Raw genomic sequence first — 18,994 nt, forward strand, 5'->3', positions numbered from 1 at the left:
CCCTAGAACATAGACTAAGTGCCAAATGATTCTTGAAATAAACCGTGCTATATACTGATTTTAACAAAAAAGGGGCCATCTTAAAATTAGCGAGAAATAATTTTCAGCAATATATTCATTTAGCAACATATCCACTTTCATAATAAATAAGCTCCAAAAGCGTTAGAAATATTTATTCTGGGAAGCATTCAATTCAGTCCATATTTATAAGGTGACAGATTAACACCAGTTGGCCAGAAGTCATGAATTTAGTTTTTCTAAAATTCATTTTTAATTAAATCAGCAAGGCAAACTGAAATTCCAGAACATTGCAACAGTGTACAAGCCTACTTGATCCTATTTTTAATATTTCACATTCTCAGCTCCAATGTAAAGACAATGAAGGCTATGTGCATCCTTACAGAATACTGATATTTCTCCTTCAGCCTCTACCAAATATGTTCACTCATGCTTCAGGTGATAGGCCTCGTGAGGGTCCAGTGTCATGAAAGCCAAAAGATGGGCAATTGCCCATGTGAAAGATTGCAGACAAGGTTTACAAGGATGTTGCCGGGACTTGAGAAACTCAGTTACAGAGAAAGGTTGAATAGGTTAGGACTTTATTCCCTGGAGCGGAGAAGAATGAGGAGAGATTTGATAGAGGTATATAAAATTATGATGGGTATAGATAGAGTGAATGCAAGCTGGCTTTTTCCATTGAGGCAAGGGGAGAGAAAAAACAGAGGACATGGGTTAAGGGTGAAGGGGGAAAAGTCTGAAGGGAACATTAGGGTGGGCTTCTTCACACAGAGAGTGGTGGGAGTGTGGAATGAGCTGCCTGACGAGGTGGTAAATGCGAGTTCTTTTTTAACACTTAAGAATAAATTGGTACATGGATGGGAGGTGTATGGAGGGATATGGTCCGTGTGCAGGTCAGTGGGACTAGGCAGAAAATGTTTCGGCACAGCCAAAAAGGGCCAAAAGGCCTGTTTCTGTGCTGTAGTTTTTCTATAGTTTCTATGGTTGATTATTCTTCAGGTGTGTTGCAACAGTAAAATGTTCCCATCAAGAAATGAAAAATCACAGTTGACAATAATTAATTTCAGCAAGGGTCACTGCATAATAAGCAACAATTGGAATCACCAGCATGGGAACTGAGAATTAAATAATTGAAACAGCTTCCAAAAACTTTCTGCTGATTTCAATGTAATGAGCACAGTTGAATGTGTGACCTTCATTTCCTGCAAGTCTTAACTTCAGCACTTAGATGCTCTTGCTCTTGGATCCTGAAAAGAATACTCTTAAAATATTTTAATTTGCTTAAGATTATTCCTTATAAATCTACTTGCAACTGATTAAAAAACTGTAGATTAAAGGCATAATGGTGGTTCCCCTTGTCTTGATACCTGATGGCACTTGAGTAAGTGATATAGCAAAGCCTCTGAAGAATGGAGCAAAGGTATAAAAACAATGAACATCTTGATTAATAAGCACAGTTCAAATTTAACATTAATCAGGATAAACTGACATGATGCTCATAAGCAATCACAGCTTATCCCATTAAATGTAACATTCACCTTCAGATAGAGCAAAGGGTACTAAACTCCCAAAGTACAACTTCAAATAAAATTCCAAGAACAAGGCAGAATATCTGAAGAAAGCCCATCTAGACACTAATCATTATCTATAGTCTTATTCGAATCCACTCGACTGACAATGAGATTTTGCATTAGCTATTGCCCTACTTTTGCAAATAATTTTGCCTGCTCAAACTTCTTTTGCAATCATAGATCTGGTTCATGAAAAAGATGAACTACTTGTCCTGTATGATGCACTTTGTATCAAGAATATCCAAGCAATTTAAATGGTCTTGTAAATGTTTCATAGAAATATTGAAAACTTGTGATATAATGCACTGAAGAGATTAGCATCTTCAAAGTATGCAGAGATGTCAAACGGGAATTGTACATCATGCTTGGAAATGTGGTTCTTTTCACTTTTAATTTTTCTTCACAATTCTGGATTACAGCTTGAATGGAACATGAGGTGGGTGGGAGTATTGGGTTCCAAACCAGAGGTGGGGTAAACACTTTGCCATTTGTTTTTCAAAGTGTGGTCATGAGTTTATCTTGATCAATACTATGCATCCTGCCTCCCATGTTCTTCATATTCTGCTCTTGAACATATCTTGCGTTTCTCCCATTTCCTTCCGATGCTGGTGTCCGGTTGTAATATTTTTGCCTGTCATCATTGGGTGGTGGCCTGTACCATGTGCACAGTGAGCAGTTAGTGAGACGAGACTTTTTGGTTACTGATCAAATGAAAATGAAATAAAATGTGAGAGGGAGACAAAAAAAGCATAAGAGGTAGAATATAGAAATAAATGTAAATAATTGTTAAAATGTAACCTTGTCCCAAATAGCTTCCATGGTATAGGTACCAGCTTCTAACATAACTAACGTATCAGATCAAAGGTGAGGAGCACAGCACAAGATTACTATGTCATGCATTGAACAATCTGCGGATTGAAGCTCTAACTTTGGAGCTTTGCAAAGAGAGACAAGTTAGTTTCCAGCACATGCAGGGACATGCAAAATTCAACTTGTAAAGAACATTCCTTCCCAAAGGCTTGGGCTCCCGTAAATTCCATACATACTGATTTCCTTTGAACAGACTGCGTTTGTTTTGTTTAAAACCTGAAGAGGCTCATGGGCTCTTTTATCTCATTTCACTCACTAATGTCGATAACAAGTTAATAAGCATCAAGTTCAAGGAGTTAAAAATAATTTATCACAGCAGAGCCATCAAATTCTCTGACTGAAACAACCACATCCATGCTGGCGGATGTGCACACATACACACAAACACACACAAAATTAAGCCATTTGGAAGGATAGTTGTAAAATTGAATGAATTGCTCCACCACGTATTTCCCTCCACCAAACAATTAAATAGGTCAAAGAAATTGAGATCACCCTTCACCATATGATTAGGTACACCAGAATAGCAAAGATAACTCCCAGCAACAGAAACAGTATTTTTGTTTTACAAAGCACTATTAAGTCACTTCTTTAGCAAAATGTACAATCCAACAGCACATCACATTTGAGAATTTAATTTACAATATAAAAGGAAAGGCTTAGTAGTATTTTTTATAACTCATTTTACTTAATTTATCATAGTTGTCCTTTGGCATGCAATATGTTCAATTCAGGAAGTACTTAAAACATAAAAGCTGCATCAATTGATGCAATTCATTAAGGCTTAAATACAGATAGAACTTTGCTCTAGACACTCATGCCATTCTAGAAAATATATATTCACTTAATCGGTTTGTTAATCTTTAAGTACGCAATTAAATATAACCATTAGTTCTTCATTTTAAGTATTTTTAATACATTGCACAATCCAAGTAGCCAATCCAACTGAGGATGTAGAATATAGTCATTGTTAAAATTAATTATAACTTGATCAGATTTTTAAATTATAGACTGACCTTACATTACTGGAATGCCAGTGCTGCTGAACAAGGGGAATGTTGCACATATATGGAGTCTAAAAACAGATATTCAAGTGGATAATTACTACCATTTTAAGACAATTATCAGATGTGTAATAGCCATTTGCTCATTTAATAATGTATTTTTACCTGGTATCCACACATTCCTGTATTGCTCTGTGCACTGAAAAATGTGAAAAGAAATTAAGTTCAATCAGTAGTTAATCTTCAAACTATTACAAAAATGGAAATAAAACAATAGAAGATGCTGAAAATGTATCATGAACACCAGAATCATGCCAAGTTACAATTTATGATTTGGGCTTGAAGATATATCAAAAGTCACTTCCATCAAAATATGCACCTTTTATCCACTCCAGATACAAGGCAATAACCTGGAGTTTGCCACATTAAGAATTTCTGTTAATGACTGTCCCTCAAACATATTCCATTGGACATAGTACTGTTGTTCTGACCTGATAGAAATATTTTCCTTTTTTAATAGGATGACATGTACAAGAAAAGATTGATTATCAATTGCTATGCCTTAAAAGTTAATTTCACTCCAATAAAATCTAGATACAGATTAGCTTATTACCTTCGCAAACACGAGGAATTCTGCAGATGCTGGAAATTCAAGCAACACACATCAAAGTTGCTGGTGAACGCAGCAGGTCAGGCAGCACCTCTAGGAAGAGGTACAGTCGACGTTTCAGGCCGAGACCCTTCGTCAGGACTAACTGAAGAAAGAGCTAGTAAGAGATTTAAAAGTGGGAGGGGGAGGGGGAGATCCAAAATGATAGGTGAAGACAGGAGGGGGAGGATCGTTTTGCTGAACACCTACACTCTGTCCGCCAGAGAAAGCAGGATCTCCCAGTGGCCACACATTTTAATTCCACATCCCATTCCCATTCTGACATTGTCTATCCACGGCCTCCTCTACTGTAAAGATGAAGCCACACTCAGGTTGAAGGAACAACACATTATATTCCGTCTGGGTAGCCTCCAACCTGATGGCATGAACATTGACTTCTCTAACTTCCGCTAATGCCCCACCTCCCCCTTGTACCCCATCCGTTATTTATATACACACATTCTTTCTCTCTCTCTCCTTTTTCTCCCTCTGTCCCTCTGAATATACCCCTTGCCCATCCTCTGGGTTCCCTCCCCTTTCCTTCTCCCTGGGCCTCCTGTCCCATGATCCTCTCATACCCCGTTTGCCAATCACCTGTCCAGCTCTTGGCTCCATCCCTCCCCCTCCTGTCTTCTCCTATCATTTTGGATCTCCCCCCCCCACTTTTAAATCTCTTACTAGCTCTTTTTTTCAGTTAGTCCTGACGAAGGGTCTCGGCCTGAAACGTCGACTGCACCTCTTCCTAGAGATGCTGCCTGACCTGCTGCGTTCACCAGCAACTTTGATGTGTGTAGCTTATTACCTTACTGCTTTGTCTGAACATGATAAATTGAACCATCCACAATTCCACCAAGGCTTCTTATTAATTTTATAAAAGCTAAATTCATTATTCATTTTGCATTCCAAAATGTTTTCACAGATGTGCATTTTATCAATATTAAACTTTGTTCACTTTACATCTAACGGTTTAACTGATTGAAATTGTCTGTAAATTGTGAATAAAAATGCTGCAGGTTTGTTTTTAAATAGGTGAAGAAAATGGAACTGTCACACAATTTAACATTAAACAAGAAAGAAATATTTCAAACCTGGTGTGTCCATATTTTACTGGATTTGAACCTGCAGAACACAAACAAATTATTAGGTGATAAAATTGAAGGGGTGCTGGGCAACATTGTAATATTTACAAGACAACCAGAAAACAGTATTATTTACCAGGTCCCTCAACCCTGCCCTACCATTTAATATGATCAATGGTGGCTTCCGTTCCTCTGTTCTCCAGTTCTCCATAACCCAATTCCTTAAACTCCTTAAAGTATTTATCTAGCTCCATCCTAAACATATTTAATCACCTGATCTCTGCCACCCTCACAGCAGATAATTCCAGAGATTTGTCAACTTCTCAAAATGTAATGTATCTTGGTTACTATGAACTAAAAGTACAAGTACAAAAAAGCTTTTCTGTAAACATGCCACAGGGGTAAGGCAGGTACTTTCAACATTGAGTTTGGTCTTGTAATATTACCACCAGACTTCTAGGAGTTAGAATCAGGATTATTGTCCCCGACTTATGTCTTAAAATTTGTTAACAAGCAGTGATGCAACCAATCAGATTGCTCTCCATGGTATATCTATAGACATTTGCTTGAGTATTTGGTGACATACCAAATCTCCTCAAACTCCTAATGAAGTATTGCCACTGATGTGCCTTCATGATTTCATCAATGCGTTGGGCCCAGAAAAACCATCTGACATGCTGACGCCCAGGAACTTCAAACTGCCACTGCTGACCCCTCAGTGAGGATTGGTGTACATTCTCCTGACATCCCCCCAAGTTCACAATTGTTATTGGGACACCACTCAACCAGCCACTCCATCCTGCTCCTTGAGCTTCTCTGAGATTCTGCCAACAGCGATATCATTGGCAAACTTATAGATGGCATCTGAGCTGTGCCTAGGCACCGAGTCATGAGTGTAGAGAGAGTGCAGCAGTGGGCTAAGCATATATCCTTGAGGTACACCTGTGTTGACTGCAAGCAGGAGATGTTATTACCATCTGTACTGACTGTGGTCTCCTGCTGAGGAAGTCAAGAATCTAGATGCAGAGGGAAGCTTCTGATTAGCAGTGGGGAGATGATTATGTTGTATGAATTGTAATCGATAAACAGCGCACTGACATACGTATTGCTATTGTCCAGGTTGTCCAATGCTGAGTGGAGAGTCAGTGCAATTGTGTCCGCTGTAGACCTCCTATGGAAGTAGACAAATTGCGGTGGGTCCAGGTTCTTGCTCAGGCACGAAATAATGCAAACCATGACCAATCTCTCAAAGCACTTCATCACAGTATACGTGAGTGCTATCAGATGATATCCTTTGATGCACTTCACTCTGCTCTTCTTGGGCACCAGTATGATTGATGTTGTTTTGAAGCAGTTGGAAACATCCGAATGCAGTAGTGAGAGGTTAATAATGTCCTTTGACACTCCAGCCAGTTGGTCGGCACAGGTCTTCAATACCTTGCCAGGTCCACCATCGGAGCCTGACGCCCGCCAAAGGGCTACCCTCTTTAAGGATTTTCTGATGTCGGAATCTGAGACAGATCACAGAGTTGCCAGGTGCTGTCTAGGTTCACACATCTTTATTCACCCTTTCAAGCACTGGGGTCATCAAAGAGTGAAGCATCACAGCCACTTATGCTGTTAGGTTTTGCCTTAAAGGAAATAATGATACGAAAACCCTGTGACAGCTGTCATCCATTTGACTGCATCACTAACTTCACATGGAATTGCCTTTTCACCCTCACAATGGCCTTCCATAGGTTGTACCTGGACTTCTTGTAAGATATTGGATCACTGGCCTTGACCACTACAGATCTAGCCCTCAGTAGATTACAAATGTCCTAATTCAACCAAGCCTTTGGGTTTAGTACTTTCTTGGCTAACAAACTCATCCACACAGGTCTTAATGAAATCAGTGACAACTACGGCATATTCCTTCAGATCTGAAAATGAAGTTATAGTTTTCCTAACCTAGGTGCATATATTTGTCAACTTCTTTCTGAATTATTTAGATTTATTTATGGGTAGTGGGTAAAGCATTAGATTTCTGAATGGACAATGAACCCATGTACACCACCTCACAATTTTTTTTTTGCTCTCTTTTTGCACTACTTATTTAATTTTTTATGTATAGATTAAATTAGATTAGATTCAACTTTATTGTCATTGTGCCGAGTACATATACAAAGCCAATGAAATGCAGTTAGCATCTAACCAGAAATGCAAAGAATAGTGTTATTTACAAAATAACTGCGAATAAAAAGTAAGTGCTACAGCACACAAATATAAAAGTACTGAGACAGTACAATATGGGTGCAATATTGCTTAGCGCTGTGATATGAGGTGCAGCAGGGTCACAGCCTCAGGGGAAGAAGCTCTTCCTGTGCCTGCTGGTGCAGAAGCGGAGGCTCCTGTAGCGCCTACCAGATGGGAGGAGAGTAAAAAGTCTATGGTTAAGATGAGATGCATCCTTGATAATGCTTTTCGCCCTGCCCAGGCAGCGTTTATGGTAGATGTTCTCAATGGTGGGGAATTGGGTGCCGATAATCCGCTGGGCAGTTTTCATCACACACTGGAGTGCTTTGCGGTCCGATATGGGACAATTGCCATACCATACTGAGATGCAGTTGGTGAGTATGCTCTCAATAGTACAGCGGTAAAAGTCCATCAGTAACCTGGGACAGAGGTGAGCTTTCTTGATGCTCCACAGGAAATAAAGGCGCTGTTGTGCCTTTTTGATCAGGATGAAGGAGTTCAGGGACCAGGTGAGATCCTCGGAAATGTGGACACCAAGGAATTGGAAGCTTGATACAGCTCTGTTGATGTAGATGGGGATATGAGTGTGGCTCCTAGCATGCCTGAAGTCCACAATGATCTCCTTGGTCTTCCGGGTGTTAAGGGCCAGGTTGTTGTCGGCACACCACGTGGCCAGGTGCTGGATCTCGTCCCTGTAGGCCATCTCGTCATCCCCTCTGATCAGGCCAACCACCATGGTGTCGTCTGCGAACTTGATTATGGAGGTAGAACTATGTACAGGAATGCAGTTATAGGTGAAAAGGGAGTACAGAAGAGGGATCAGCACACAGCCTTGAGGCACACCGGTGTTCAGGGTGAGAGTGGAAGAGGACAGGTTGTCTAACTTAACTGATTGGGGTCTGTTAGTCAGAAAGTCCAAGGTCCAATTGCAGAGGGATGAGCTGATACCAAGCTGGCAAAGTTTGGCGATCAGCTTGGAGAGGATCACAGTATTGAATGCTGAACTAAAGTCAATGAACAGCGTTCTGACGTAAGAGCTGGAGCTGTCCAGGTGGGTCAGGGCAGAGTGAAGTGCCTTGGAATTTACAACTTTTTAAATTATGTATTGCAATGCACTGCTTCATAAAATAACGAATTTCACAATGTATACCAGTGATATTAAGCCTGATTCTGATTCAATTATTCTTTATCTGTAATTGCCCTTATTGAGGTAGTTAAGTCAATATATCCCAGAGCAGTTAGTTAGCTAATTTGCCTTCTTGAAGAATCAGATTGTTTTAATTTAAGTTATTATTACTGCTGTTCATTGCCCTTGAAATATATTTTCATCCTTTTGATCCAAGATCAATTAATTTTCTGTGCAATCATCAGCCATATCACATAATCCAAATTCACTCTATTGGATGTGCTAACTAATAAAGATGAGATCCTTCATCTTGGCACAAAACAGCAACTATTCATGCCCCTCCATAGATACTGCCTGCCTTGCAGAGTTCATCCAGCATTTTGCTCAGCATTTTCAACATCTGCAGAATCTTGTGTTTAAGAAACAAGCTACACTCTCTTTCCACTTTCTCTTCAGTTGTCTCTAACGCCTTTTCTTTCAGATATTTATCAAGCTCCTATTTGGACTCAACATTTGAATTTGATTTTGGTACTAACCCTAGCAGTGCACACAAACCCTTAATACTTGCCATCTACAAAAATGATTTGTTTGTATTTCAGGTTCCTTTGCAAATCTATTCCTTTCCTTAACTTTTCTGTCAATGCTAACCATCGCTTTCAATCTTCTTTGCCCGTGACCTTTATAATATCAAATACTGGATCCCACCACAACAACCTGTCCAAAGGTGGACAACCACTGCTTCTCCAATCTATCCACATCACGAAAGTCCCTAATCCTGAGAATCAATACAATGAATCTCTTAAAGGCATATCCTTTGAAGCCTTTCAATGTGGCTGCTGGAATTAAACATCTCGTAAGTGGTGAAACAGTATGTCAAAGATTCATCATGACTTGTTTCTACTTATAAATTCCACTCAATTCTGTTCATCTTAAAACTATCTTGTGTGTGCCATGGTAGCATAGTGGTCAGCATGACGCCATTGCAGCTCAGGACATTCTGGAGTTCGGAATTCAATTCCAGCACCATCTATCAGGAAGTTGTCCCTGTGGGTTTTCTCTGGGTGTTCCAGTTGGTTTCCTCCCACAGTCCAAAGATGTAGCTGGTGGGTTAATTGATCATTGTAAATTGTCCTGTGATTAGGTTAGGGTGGATCAGGGTTGTGGGGTTGCTGGGACGGTGTGGTTCGAAGAGCTGGAAGGGCCTACCCCACACTGTATCACTAATAATCTTGTCACTTTTCACTAACCATATATATTTACTGCCAGAATTAGCTGTTGTTACTTGTGCTTTGGAATTGCGCCATGTAATTTACATCGTCCCCTTCTCATTCTTTCTAACTTTCCATTTTTCAGCTTTAAATTTGCAAGTTATCATTTGTAAATGGGTGTACAGGACACAATTTGCCCAAGTTCAAGTAATTAATATACAGTAACTACATATAGTTATCTTCATACCAGCCCCTGGAGAAGTCCACCATACATTTTCTTCCAACCTGTTTCCCCTTGAAGATTAATTTTCTATGTTACAGTTACAAGGAAAAAGTTTGTGGTTTTCTCCATTAATTATTCATAAAATGTGGTTTGATCTTCAGCTCAGTCATACTAGTAGAAAAACACAATCTGCCTAAACTAATAACACACAAATAATAGTATTTTCGTGTTTTTATTGAACACATTGTTTAATCATTCACACTCCAGGCTGAAGAAAGTATGTGAACCCTCGTATTTAATAACTGGCAGAACCTCCTTTAGCAGCAATAACCTGCACCAAACTTTTTTCCTGTAGCTGATGATCAGACTTGCACAATGGTAAGGAGGAATTTTAGACCATTTCTCCATATAAAACTGTCTCAGTTCATCAATATTTCCAGGATACCTTGCATGAACAGCCCTCTTCAGGTCATGCCACGGCATCTCAATTGGGTTAAAGCCTGGACTCCGACTTGGCCTTTCCAAAACACATATTTTCTTCTTTTTAAACCATTCTGATGTTGATTTACTCTTGTGTTTTGGATCGTTCTCTTGTTGCAAAATCCAACTTCTATTAAGCTTCAGAGGACGGTCTTCTACCCTGAATTCTCCTGTAATATGTTTTGATACAATTTTGAATTCATTGTTCCCTCAACGAATGCAAGATGTCCAGACCCAAAGCAACAAAGCAGCCCCAAACCATGATGCTCCTTCTACATGCCTCACAATTGGGATGAGGTTTTAGTGTTGGTGTGCAATACCAATTTTCCTCCAAACATAACGGTGTGCATTTCTGCTAAAAAGTTCAGCTTTTGTCTCATCTGTCCACAGAACATTGTCCCAGAAGCTTTGTGGAACATCCAGGTGGGCGTTTGGAAACTTGAGACATGCAGCAATGTTTTTTACTAGAGAGCAGTGGATTCCTCCATGGTGTCCTTCCATTCTTGTTCAGTGTTTATCTTCTAGCGGACACATGAATGGAGACTTGAACAAGTTCTGGAGATTTCTGCAGGTCTTTTGCTGTTACCCTTGGGTTCGTCTCACCTCCTTCAGCATTGCACGTTGTGCTCAGTGTGATCTTTGCAGGACGCCCACTCTTAGGGAGAAGCAACAGAACTGAATTTCAGTCCATTTGTAGACAATTTCTCTTACTGTGGACTGATGAATACTCGGGTATGGAATTACACCATAATTCCCTCCAGGCTCAACAAGAAGCTCAAAGACCTCGGCCTTCACTCTGCCTTATGTAGCTGGATCCTGGACTTCCTATCAGATCGCCAGCAGGTGGTAAAAGTGGGCTCCCTCACCTCTACTCCTCTGACCCTCAACACAGATGCCCCTCAGGGTTGTGTACTAAGCCCCCTCCTTTACTCTCTGTATACCCATGACTGTATCACCACCCACAGCTCCAATCTGCTAATTAAATTTGCTGATGTCACTACACTGATTAGCCTAATCTCAAATAATAATGAGGCAGCCTACAGAGAGGAAGTTATCACCCTGACACAGTGGTATCAAGAGAATAACCTCTCCCTCAATGTCGCAATAACAAAGGAGCTGGTTGTGGACTACAGGAGGAATGGAGACAGCTAACCCCTATTGACAACAATAGGTCTGGGGTTGAGAGAGTGAACAGCTTTAAGTTCCTCAGCATAAACATCACTGAAGATCTCAAGTGGTCTGTACATACCGGCTGTGAGATGAAAAAGGCATAACAGTGCCTCTTTCACCTCAGAGAGTTGAAGAGATTTGGTATGGACTCCTAAGTTCTAAGAACTTTCTATAAGAGCACGATTGAGAGCATCCTGACTGGCTGCATCACTACCTAGTATGGGAACTGCACTTCCCTCGATCACAGGACTCTGCAGAGAGTGTTGTGGACAGCTCAGCACATCTGTAGCTGTGAACTTCCCACTTTTCAGGACATTTACAAGGACAGGTGTGTAAAAAGGGCCTGAAGGATCATTGGAGACCAGAGTCACCTCAACCACAGACTGTTCCAGCTGCTACCATCCAGGAAATGGTACCGCAGTAAAAAAGACAGGACCAACAGGCTCTGGGACAGCTTCTTCCACCAGGCCATCAGACTGATTAACTCATGTTTACACAACAGTACTTCTATGCTATATTGACTATCTTGTTGTACATACTATTTATTATAAATTACTATAATTGCACATTGCACATTTAGACAGAGATGTAATGTAAAGGTTTTTACGCCTCATGTATATGAAGGATGTAAGCAAAAAAGTCAATTCAATTCTTTAGAAATGCTTATGTAGCCTTTTCCAGCTTCATGCATCTCTATAATTCTTCTTCAAAGGTCCTCTGAAAGTTATTTTGATCAAGATATGGTGCACATAAACAGATCTTTCTTGAGAAGAACAGGCTCTGTCAGTAACCTGACTTTGTGTGTCTTTTTTAAAGGAAACGGCACCTCTACAACCCACACCTCCAATCTCATCTCATTGATTGGAACACCTGACACGAAATAGCTTTCTTAGAAGGTATTACCCCAAGGGTTCAAATACTTTTTTGACCTAGACTGTGATTGTTTAAATGGTGTACTCAGTATTGATGAGAAGTAGTACAATTGTTTCTGTGTTATTAGTTTAGGCAGATTGTGTTTGTCTATTATTGTGACGATTATTGTGTTATTTACAAACTTTTTCTTGCAACTGTATATATTTAATGAATTTCATTTTTTGATGTTACATGGCAACCTTTCAAAAGACTTGAAATTCGATCCATGAACTTCAGCTGCATTTCCTTGAATGCCATTGACTGTACAGTTTTGCTATTTGAGCTATGATTAAGCAGACTGGGCTTACATTCAGGTCAGTTTAGACGAATAAGAGGCGATGTTATTCAAAAATATAAAACACTTGGCAAGATAGGTATGGAGTTGATGTCTCAGTGGCTAAGCGGCCAGTGAGTGGAGTGGGGAGGGAATTAGCAGGGGGTTCGTGGGTTCACAGAGTAAAGGTATGGGCTGTCTATTCAGGACAGGAAAGAGAAAATAATTTCTTCACCCAGAGAGTGGTGAATCTCAAAGAGACTGCAAAGGCTGGAGTACATTCAAGATTGAGTTTGAAAGATGTTTTAGGGAATCAAACGAGGTGGAATTAGTGCAGGTAAATGGCACCAGGAGAAAAGATGAGGCAAGATAAATTAAATTACTTACCCTTGCTTCTATTTCTTACAGTCAATTAACCCTCTCTGTATTACTTCATCAGGATACTTTATTATATTAATTAGACACTAGTTATCTTTAGCAAATCCATGCTGACTTTTTTCCAAATCAGTCACAACTAATACAAGAGACTGTTGATTCTGACCCTGCTTACTGTTTTTTATCTGACTCATCCACTCCAGAATCTAGAGTCACAGAAGGAGAAAGAAGTGTACACTTGCAAACAAACTAACATTCCAACAAGTTCAGGGAGCAGGAGTGAGTGTCATTGCTATTACAAAGGAAAAAGTGCCAGGTAAACTCAAAAGTCTTAAAGTGGATAAGTCACCTGGACCAGATGGACTACATCCCAGAGTCCTGAGAGAGGTTGCTGAAGAGATTATGGCTGCATTAATCATGATCTTTCAAGAACCATTTGATTCTGGCATGGTCCCAGAGGAGTGGAAAATTGCAAATGTCACTCCACTTTTTAAGAAGGGAGGAAGGCAAAAGAAATTATAGACCAATTAACCTAACCACAGTGGTTGGGAAAGTATTGGAGTCTTTGTTAAAGATGAAGTTTCAAGGTACTTGGAGACTAATGATAAAGTAAGTCAAAGTCAGCATGGTTTCTTTAAAGGGAAAGAGTTCTTTGAGAAGTAACAAGCAGGGAGCACAAAGGAGAGGCAGTGGATGCCATTTACTTGGATTTTCAAAAGGCATTGATAAGGTGCCACATACAAGGCTGCTTAACAAGATAAAATCCTATGGTACTACAGGAAAGATATTGGTATGGATAGAGGAATGGGTGATAGGCAAGAGGCAACGAGTGGGAACAAATGGGGCCTTTACTGGATGGCTGCCAGTAACTAACGGTGTTGCTCAAGGGTCAGTATTGGGACCACTGCTTTTCACATTGTTTGTCAGTGATTTAAATAATAGAACTGATGGCTTTGTGGCAAAGTTTGCAGATGATACAAAGATAGGTGGAGGGGAAGGTAGTGCTGAGGAAGCAATGTGATTGCAGCAGGACTTAGACAAATTGGAAGAATGGGCAAAAAAGTGGCGGGTGGAATACAGTGTTGGGAAATGTGTGATAATGTATTTTGGTAAAGGGAACAATAATGCAGACGTATCTAAATGGGGAGAAAATTCAAACCTCAGAGGTGCAGAGGGACTTGGGAATCCTCGTGTAAGACTCCCAGAAGGTTAACTTACAGGTTGAGTCTGTGGTAAAGAAGACAAATGCACAGTTGGCGTTTATTAGAAGGGGAATAGAATATAAAAGCAAGGAGATAATGCTGAGCTTTTATAAGACACTAGCCATGCCACACTTAAAGTGTTGCCAACTGTTCTGGGACCCTTACCTCAGAAAGGATGTGTTGTTATTGGAGAGAGTCCAGAGGAAGTTCATGAGGATGATTCTGGGAATGAAAGGGCTAATAACCGAGGAGCGTTTGGCAGCTTTGGGCCCGTACTCACTGGAATTTGGAAGAATGCGGAGTGATCTCATTGAAACCTACTGAATGTTGATAGGAATAAATAAGGTGGGTGTGGGGAGGATGATTCCTCTAGTGGGGCCATCCAGAATTAGAGGGCACAGCCTTAAAATTGAGGGTCGACCTTTTAGAGTGGAGGTAAGAAGAGATTTTTTCCAGCCAGAGTGTAGCGAATCTGTGGAATGCAGAAGTTGATAGTTTCCTGATTGGTCAGGGCATCAAAGGGTATGGTGAAAAGGCAGCTGTATGGGGATGAGTGGGATCCGGGATCAGCCATGATGGAATGGCAGAGCAGACTCGATGGGCTGAATGGCCTAATTCTGCTCCTCTGTCTTATGGTCTGAAATACAACTTGATCCATACAGCACCTGTTTAGTGCATGACCAAGTGCAAGTATATAATTAATGGGTCTTGCTTAAAATAGCTGAAAGCTCAGTTAATACCTTTAACAGTGGAGTGTCTTCTTGAGGGATATCGCTTGCTTGGCCGCCTTTCAAATGTACTTGTCCGTCGGAGTCTACTTTTATGCGTTGCTTCATATTCTGTCCGACCACTGGAAGAAATATTGGTTCAGTGTTACATAAAATACAAACATTTGTACATTAAAAGAGCTAAATACAAACAAAACAAAACGGTAAGATGATACCTGAAACGAAAGCGAGATCCCAAACGCAGCAAATCTGATCGTCCTTCTTTAGTTTGAGTTGGTGCTCGTAGTCGGAAAAATGCATGATTTTCCACAGCACATCTCCATAAATGTTTACATGCTTTAGAATTATCTAACCGGAAAACAAATGTATGCTCCTGTTCTCTGCCCTTTGATTAAGGTGAAAAAATTATAAAGAACATAATTAGAAATGCAATTTAATGGAACACAGCCTTTTAAATAAAATACAGTACTTCAATGAAAGCAAATGTGAATTGACCTATTCTGGATCTGCTGATGATAAAATAAAAAATCTACTTTCTCAACATCAGTGTTGGGATATCATGTACATGGATCATTGAAATGTCATGAAATGTTGGTTTCACATCTAGAGGCACAGAGAGCATTGGGTCAGAAGTTAAGCTACATCTCTGTAAAGCCTTGGTTAGACCACCCTGTGGTATGATGAGCAATTATGGACATTTACCATAAGAAATTTATATTGGCTTTGGAGGAGTACAGTGTAGATTTACCATACCTTACTCATATTTCCCAAAAAGATAAAAAGCAGCTATTTACTTCATTGTGCCTATGCTAGCACACACAGCAATCCCATCAATCTATTCCTTTATTCATTTCCCTACCTATTTACGATAACATGGCCATTAACTTCACTCTAGTTCTATCATAGATCCACACTGTGGGTAGCTCACAGAGACTCATTAACCTAGCTACTAGCATGACTTTGGTTGGGAGGAAATTGGAACAACTGAAAGAAAACTACATGATCACAGGGAGTCTCTGAAAACTCCATACAGTGATGCAGTAGAGGTCAGGATCAAAACCAGGTCACTGGAGCCATGAAGGAGTAGCAATGCCTGCTCTTTCACTGTGCCACACTCTTTCCTTTGAGTCAGTGACCCTTGGCTCCAGCCATTATCTAGGGGAAACATCTCTGCTTCTCTCATTATATCACCAAGTAAATTTGAAGGCAGAGTGGAAGTTATGTGCAAAGTTGATGAAATTGATGAACTCAGTATGCGTACAGGAAGCAGCACCAATGCAGGCGTCAATGTAAGACAGAAAAATTTGGGTAGTGTTACCAGTGTGGGCTTGAAATATGGACTGCTCCACATAGCCAACAAAAAGGCAGACATACCTGAGACCCACACAACTTTATTTGTCACATATATATCAAAACATACTGTGAAATGCACCATTTTGCACCAAAGATCAACATAGTACAAAGATGTGCTGGGTGCAACCCGCAAGTGTCACCATGCTTCCACTGCCAACATAGTGTGCCCACAACCTACTAAACTCAACCCTAATCTCTACGTCTTTGGAATATGGGAGGAAGCCCACGTGCTCATGGGGTGAATGTACAAATTTCTTAGAGACCCCAATCAGTGATAACTGACATAGAGGTGACGAAAGAGAAATTGTTGAGGGTGAGAACCAGTTCTGTCAAACAGTATCATACCATGAAGCATACCTCCCCTTCCACTTCGCCACCTCCACCCCACTTCCTCATAGAGATGGCACTCTACACAACTCCCTTGTCCACTCATCCCACCCCAATGAACTCCCTCCTGGCACTTAACCCTGTAAGCATGACAAGAGCTGCACTTGTTCCTACACCTCCTCCTTCATCACCATTCAGGGCACCAAACAATCCTTCCAGGTGAAGAGATAGTTCACTTCCAAGTCCGTCAGGGTCATCTGTTGTATCTGGTACTCTCTGTGCAGCCTCCTCTACATAGATGGACCCAACAGAGATTGTGGGACCATATCATTGAACACCTTTGTTCAGTCCGCCAAAAAAGGTGGGATCTTCCAGCGGCTACCCATTTCAATTTGGCTTTCTATTCTGACATGTCTGTCCCTCTATTGCCACAATGAGACCAAACCCAGGTTGGAGGAGCAACACCTCATATACCATCTGTGAAGCCTCCAACCTGAAAGCCTGATTTCTCTAACCTGTGGTAATTATTCCCTTCTTCTCCCATCTCTTCCCTTCACCTGCCCATCACCTCCCTCTGGTTCCCCTTCTTCCCTTTCTCCCATGGTCCACTGTCCTCTCCTATTAGATTCCTTCTTCTTCAGCTACTTACTTCTTCGCCTAACACCTTCTAGCTGTTTACTATATCTATCCCACACACCCACCCCATCCATCCACCCCACCTGATTTCACCTATCATCTTCCAAATTATACTCTTTCCCCTTCCCCCATCTTCTTATTCCGGCTTCTGCCTCCTTCCTTTCCAGTCCTGATCAAGGTTCTCGGCCTGAAACACCAACTATTTATTCCCCTCCATAAATGGTGCCTGAATTGTAGAGTTCTTCCAGCACTTTTTGTATACATTGCTCAAGATTTCCAGCATCTGCACCATCCTGTGCTTATGATTGGAAAAAGTAAATTTGTAAATCAAATCAGGCACAGAAAATAACACTGCTGTGTTCTAATGCACTGTCCTATATAGATTCCTTAACTGTAACTTACACTAGTTGCTCACCTGCTCATCATCCTCCACAACAACGAGAGTTAGTTTGTTCTTTCTGAAATCCAACTGGGTAATTTTGGGCCTGCATAACATAAAGAAGAAAATGCACTTACGGGGGAAATGAAGTAGCTTCCTAAAAATATTAATTACAAACAGGAAAATATGATGTAAAATTCGAATAGCTTTACCAAAAAAACAAGCCTATTTTGTTTGATCCTTCAAAAACCAATATGCCTGTTGGTGTTAATCCAAGAGAATATTCATAGCCATCTCTTCCCTAATTAAGAGAAAATATTACAGAACAGTTATGCAATAAACACATGTAAATGTATGCATGTATGATATTTTTAAACAAAAACTTTTATTATCTTACCTTGACTATGTGCATGTCGACTCCGTACATTTCCAACCATTTGGCTTTGTTCAAATAGCATAATTCTGCCTGTGCTGGGCTTTTCCCCCTACCACAATGAGAAAGTAAAACCAGATATTACATCTAACACCAGTTTTTATTATACAATTATTCCACATCATAACTTTAAGAAAAATTAAGCACTGTTTTCCCTTTAATCTTAGAAATTCTTCATGAGTTTTGCATAAAGTGTTAAACAAATTTTACCCTTCTATACATTTCAGTAGATGTGGAAGAAATCAGAAAAAGACTCAATATGAATTTAAAGCTGAGGCTATTTCAGCTAAATTTCCTATCATCTGATAAAATGTTTTATGTTTCAACAAGCCTTGGGACTTGTCATTACATATTTATTTTATTTTTGGTTCATTTATAGGATTATAACTTCCAACTACTGTGAAGTCTAGATTCCAAACTGCCTCATTCTCTGATGGCCGTCATGACACGAGCTATGTAAAGGGAAAACCTGAGTATTTTCAGACTGGGAGGGCCACAACAATTTTTAATATAGTTTGCTTCGTGAAGCAATCACTGTATCCATAATGCAGCCAACAGAGATAGATGAAGTGACTTTACATCTAGCTCTATAGCTTTTTGAGACTGTTGTTGAAATTGCATTCATCCAAGCATGTAGATTCTTGTTCATTGTAGATAGCGTTTTGGTGTCGAGAGGTGAAGCAGTGGCTACAGGATACCTAGCTTCAGAGCGGCTCTCGAAATCAAAGTATTTATATGTCAA

The 18,994-nt window shown here is 40.2% G+C and overlaps 1 protein-coding gene across 1 annotated transcript in view; it reads right to left on the bottom strand.

The window, feature by feature from the left end:
• Positions 1 to 18,994, bottom strand: part of LOC140195704 (band 4.1-like protein 4B) — a 283,259-nt gene that overhangs the window by 102,342 nt on the left and 161,923 nt on the right. Inside the window, exons 8-16 of the mRNA XM_072254417.1 lie at positions 18,217 to 18,304; positions 18,032 to 18,120; positions 17,856 to 17,925; positions 15,340 to 15,509; positions 15,137 to 15,246; positions 5,201 to 5,231; positions 3,629 to 3,662; positions 3,476 to 3,534; positions 2,089 to 2,241 (exon numbers count right to left, since the gene is read on the bottom strand). Of these exons, the coding sequence (XP_072110518.1) occupies positions 2,089 to 2,241; positions 3,476 to 3,534; positions 3,629 to 3,662; positions 5,201 to 5,231; positions 15,137 to 15,246; positions 15,340 to 15,509; positions 17,856 to 17,925; positions 18,032 to 18,120; positions 18,217 to 18,304 (804 nt within the window). The remainder of the gene's footprint in view (positions 1 to 2,088; positions 2,242 to 3,475; positions 3,535 to 3,628; positions 3,663 to 5,200; positions 5,232 to 15,136; positions 15,247 to 15,339; positions 15,510 to 17,855; positions 17,926 to 18,031; positions 18,121 to 18,216; positions 18,305 to 18,994) is intronic.

This window comes from Mobula birostris, chromosome 3, assembly GCF_030028105.1.
Source record: "Mobula birostris isolate sMobBir1 chromosome 3, sMobBir1.hap1, whole genome shotgun sequence".
Lineage (NCBI taxonomy): Eukaryota > Metazoa > Chordata > Chondrichthyes > Myliobatiformes > Myliobatidae > Mobula > Mobula birostris.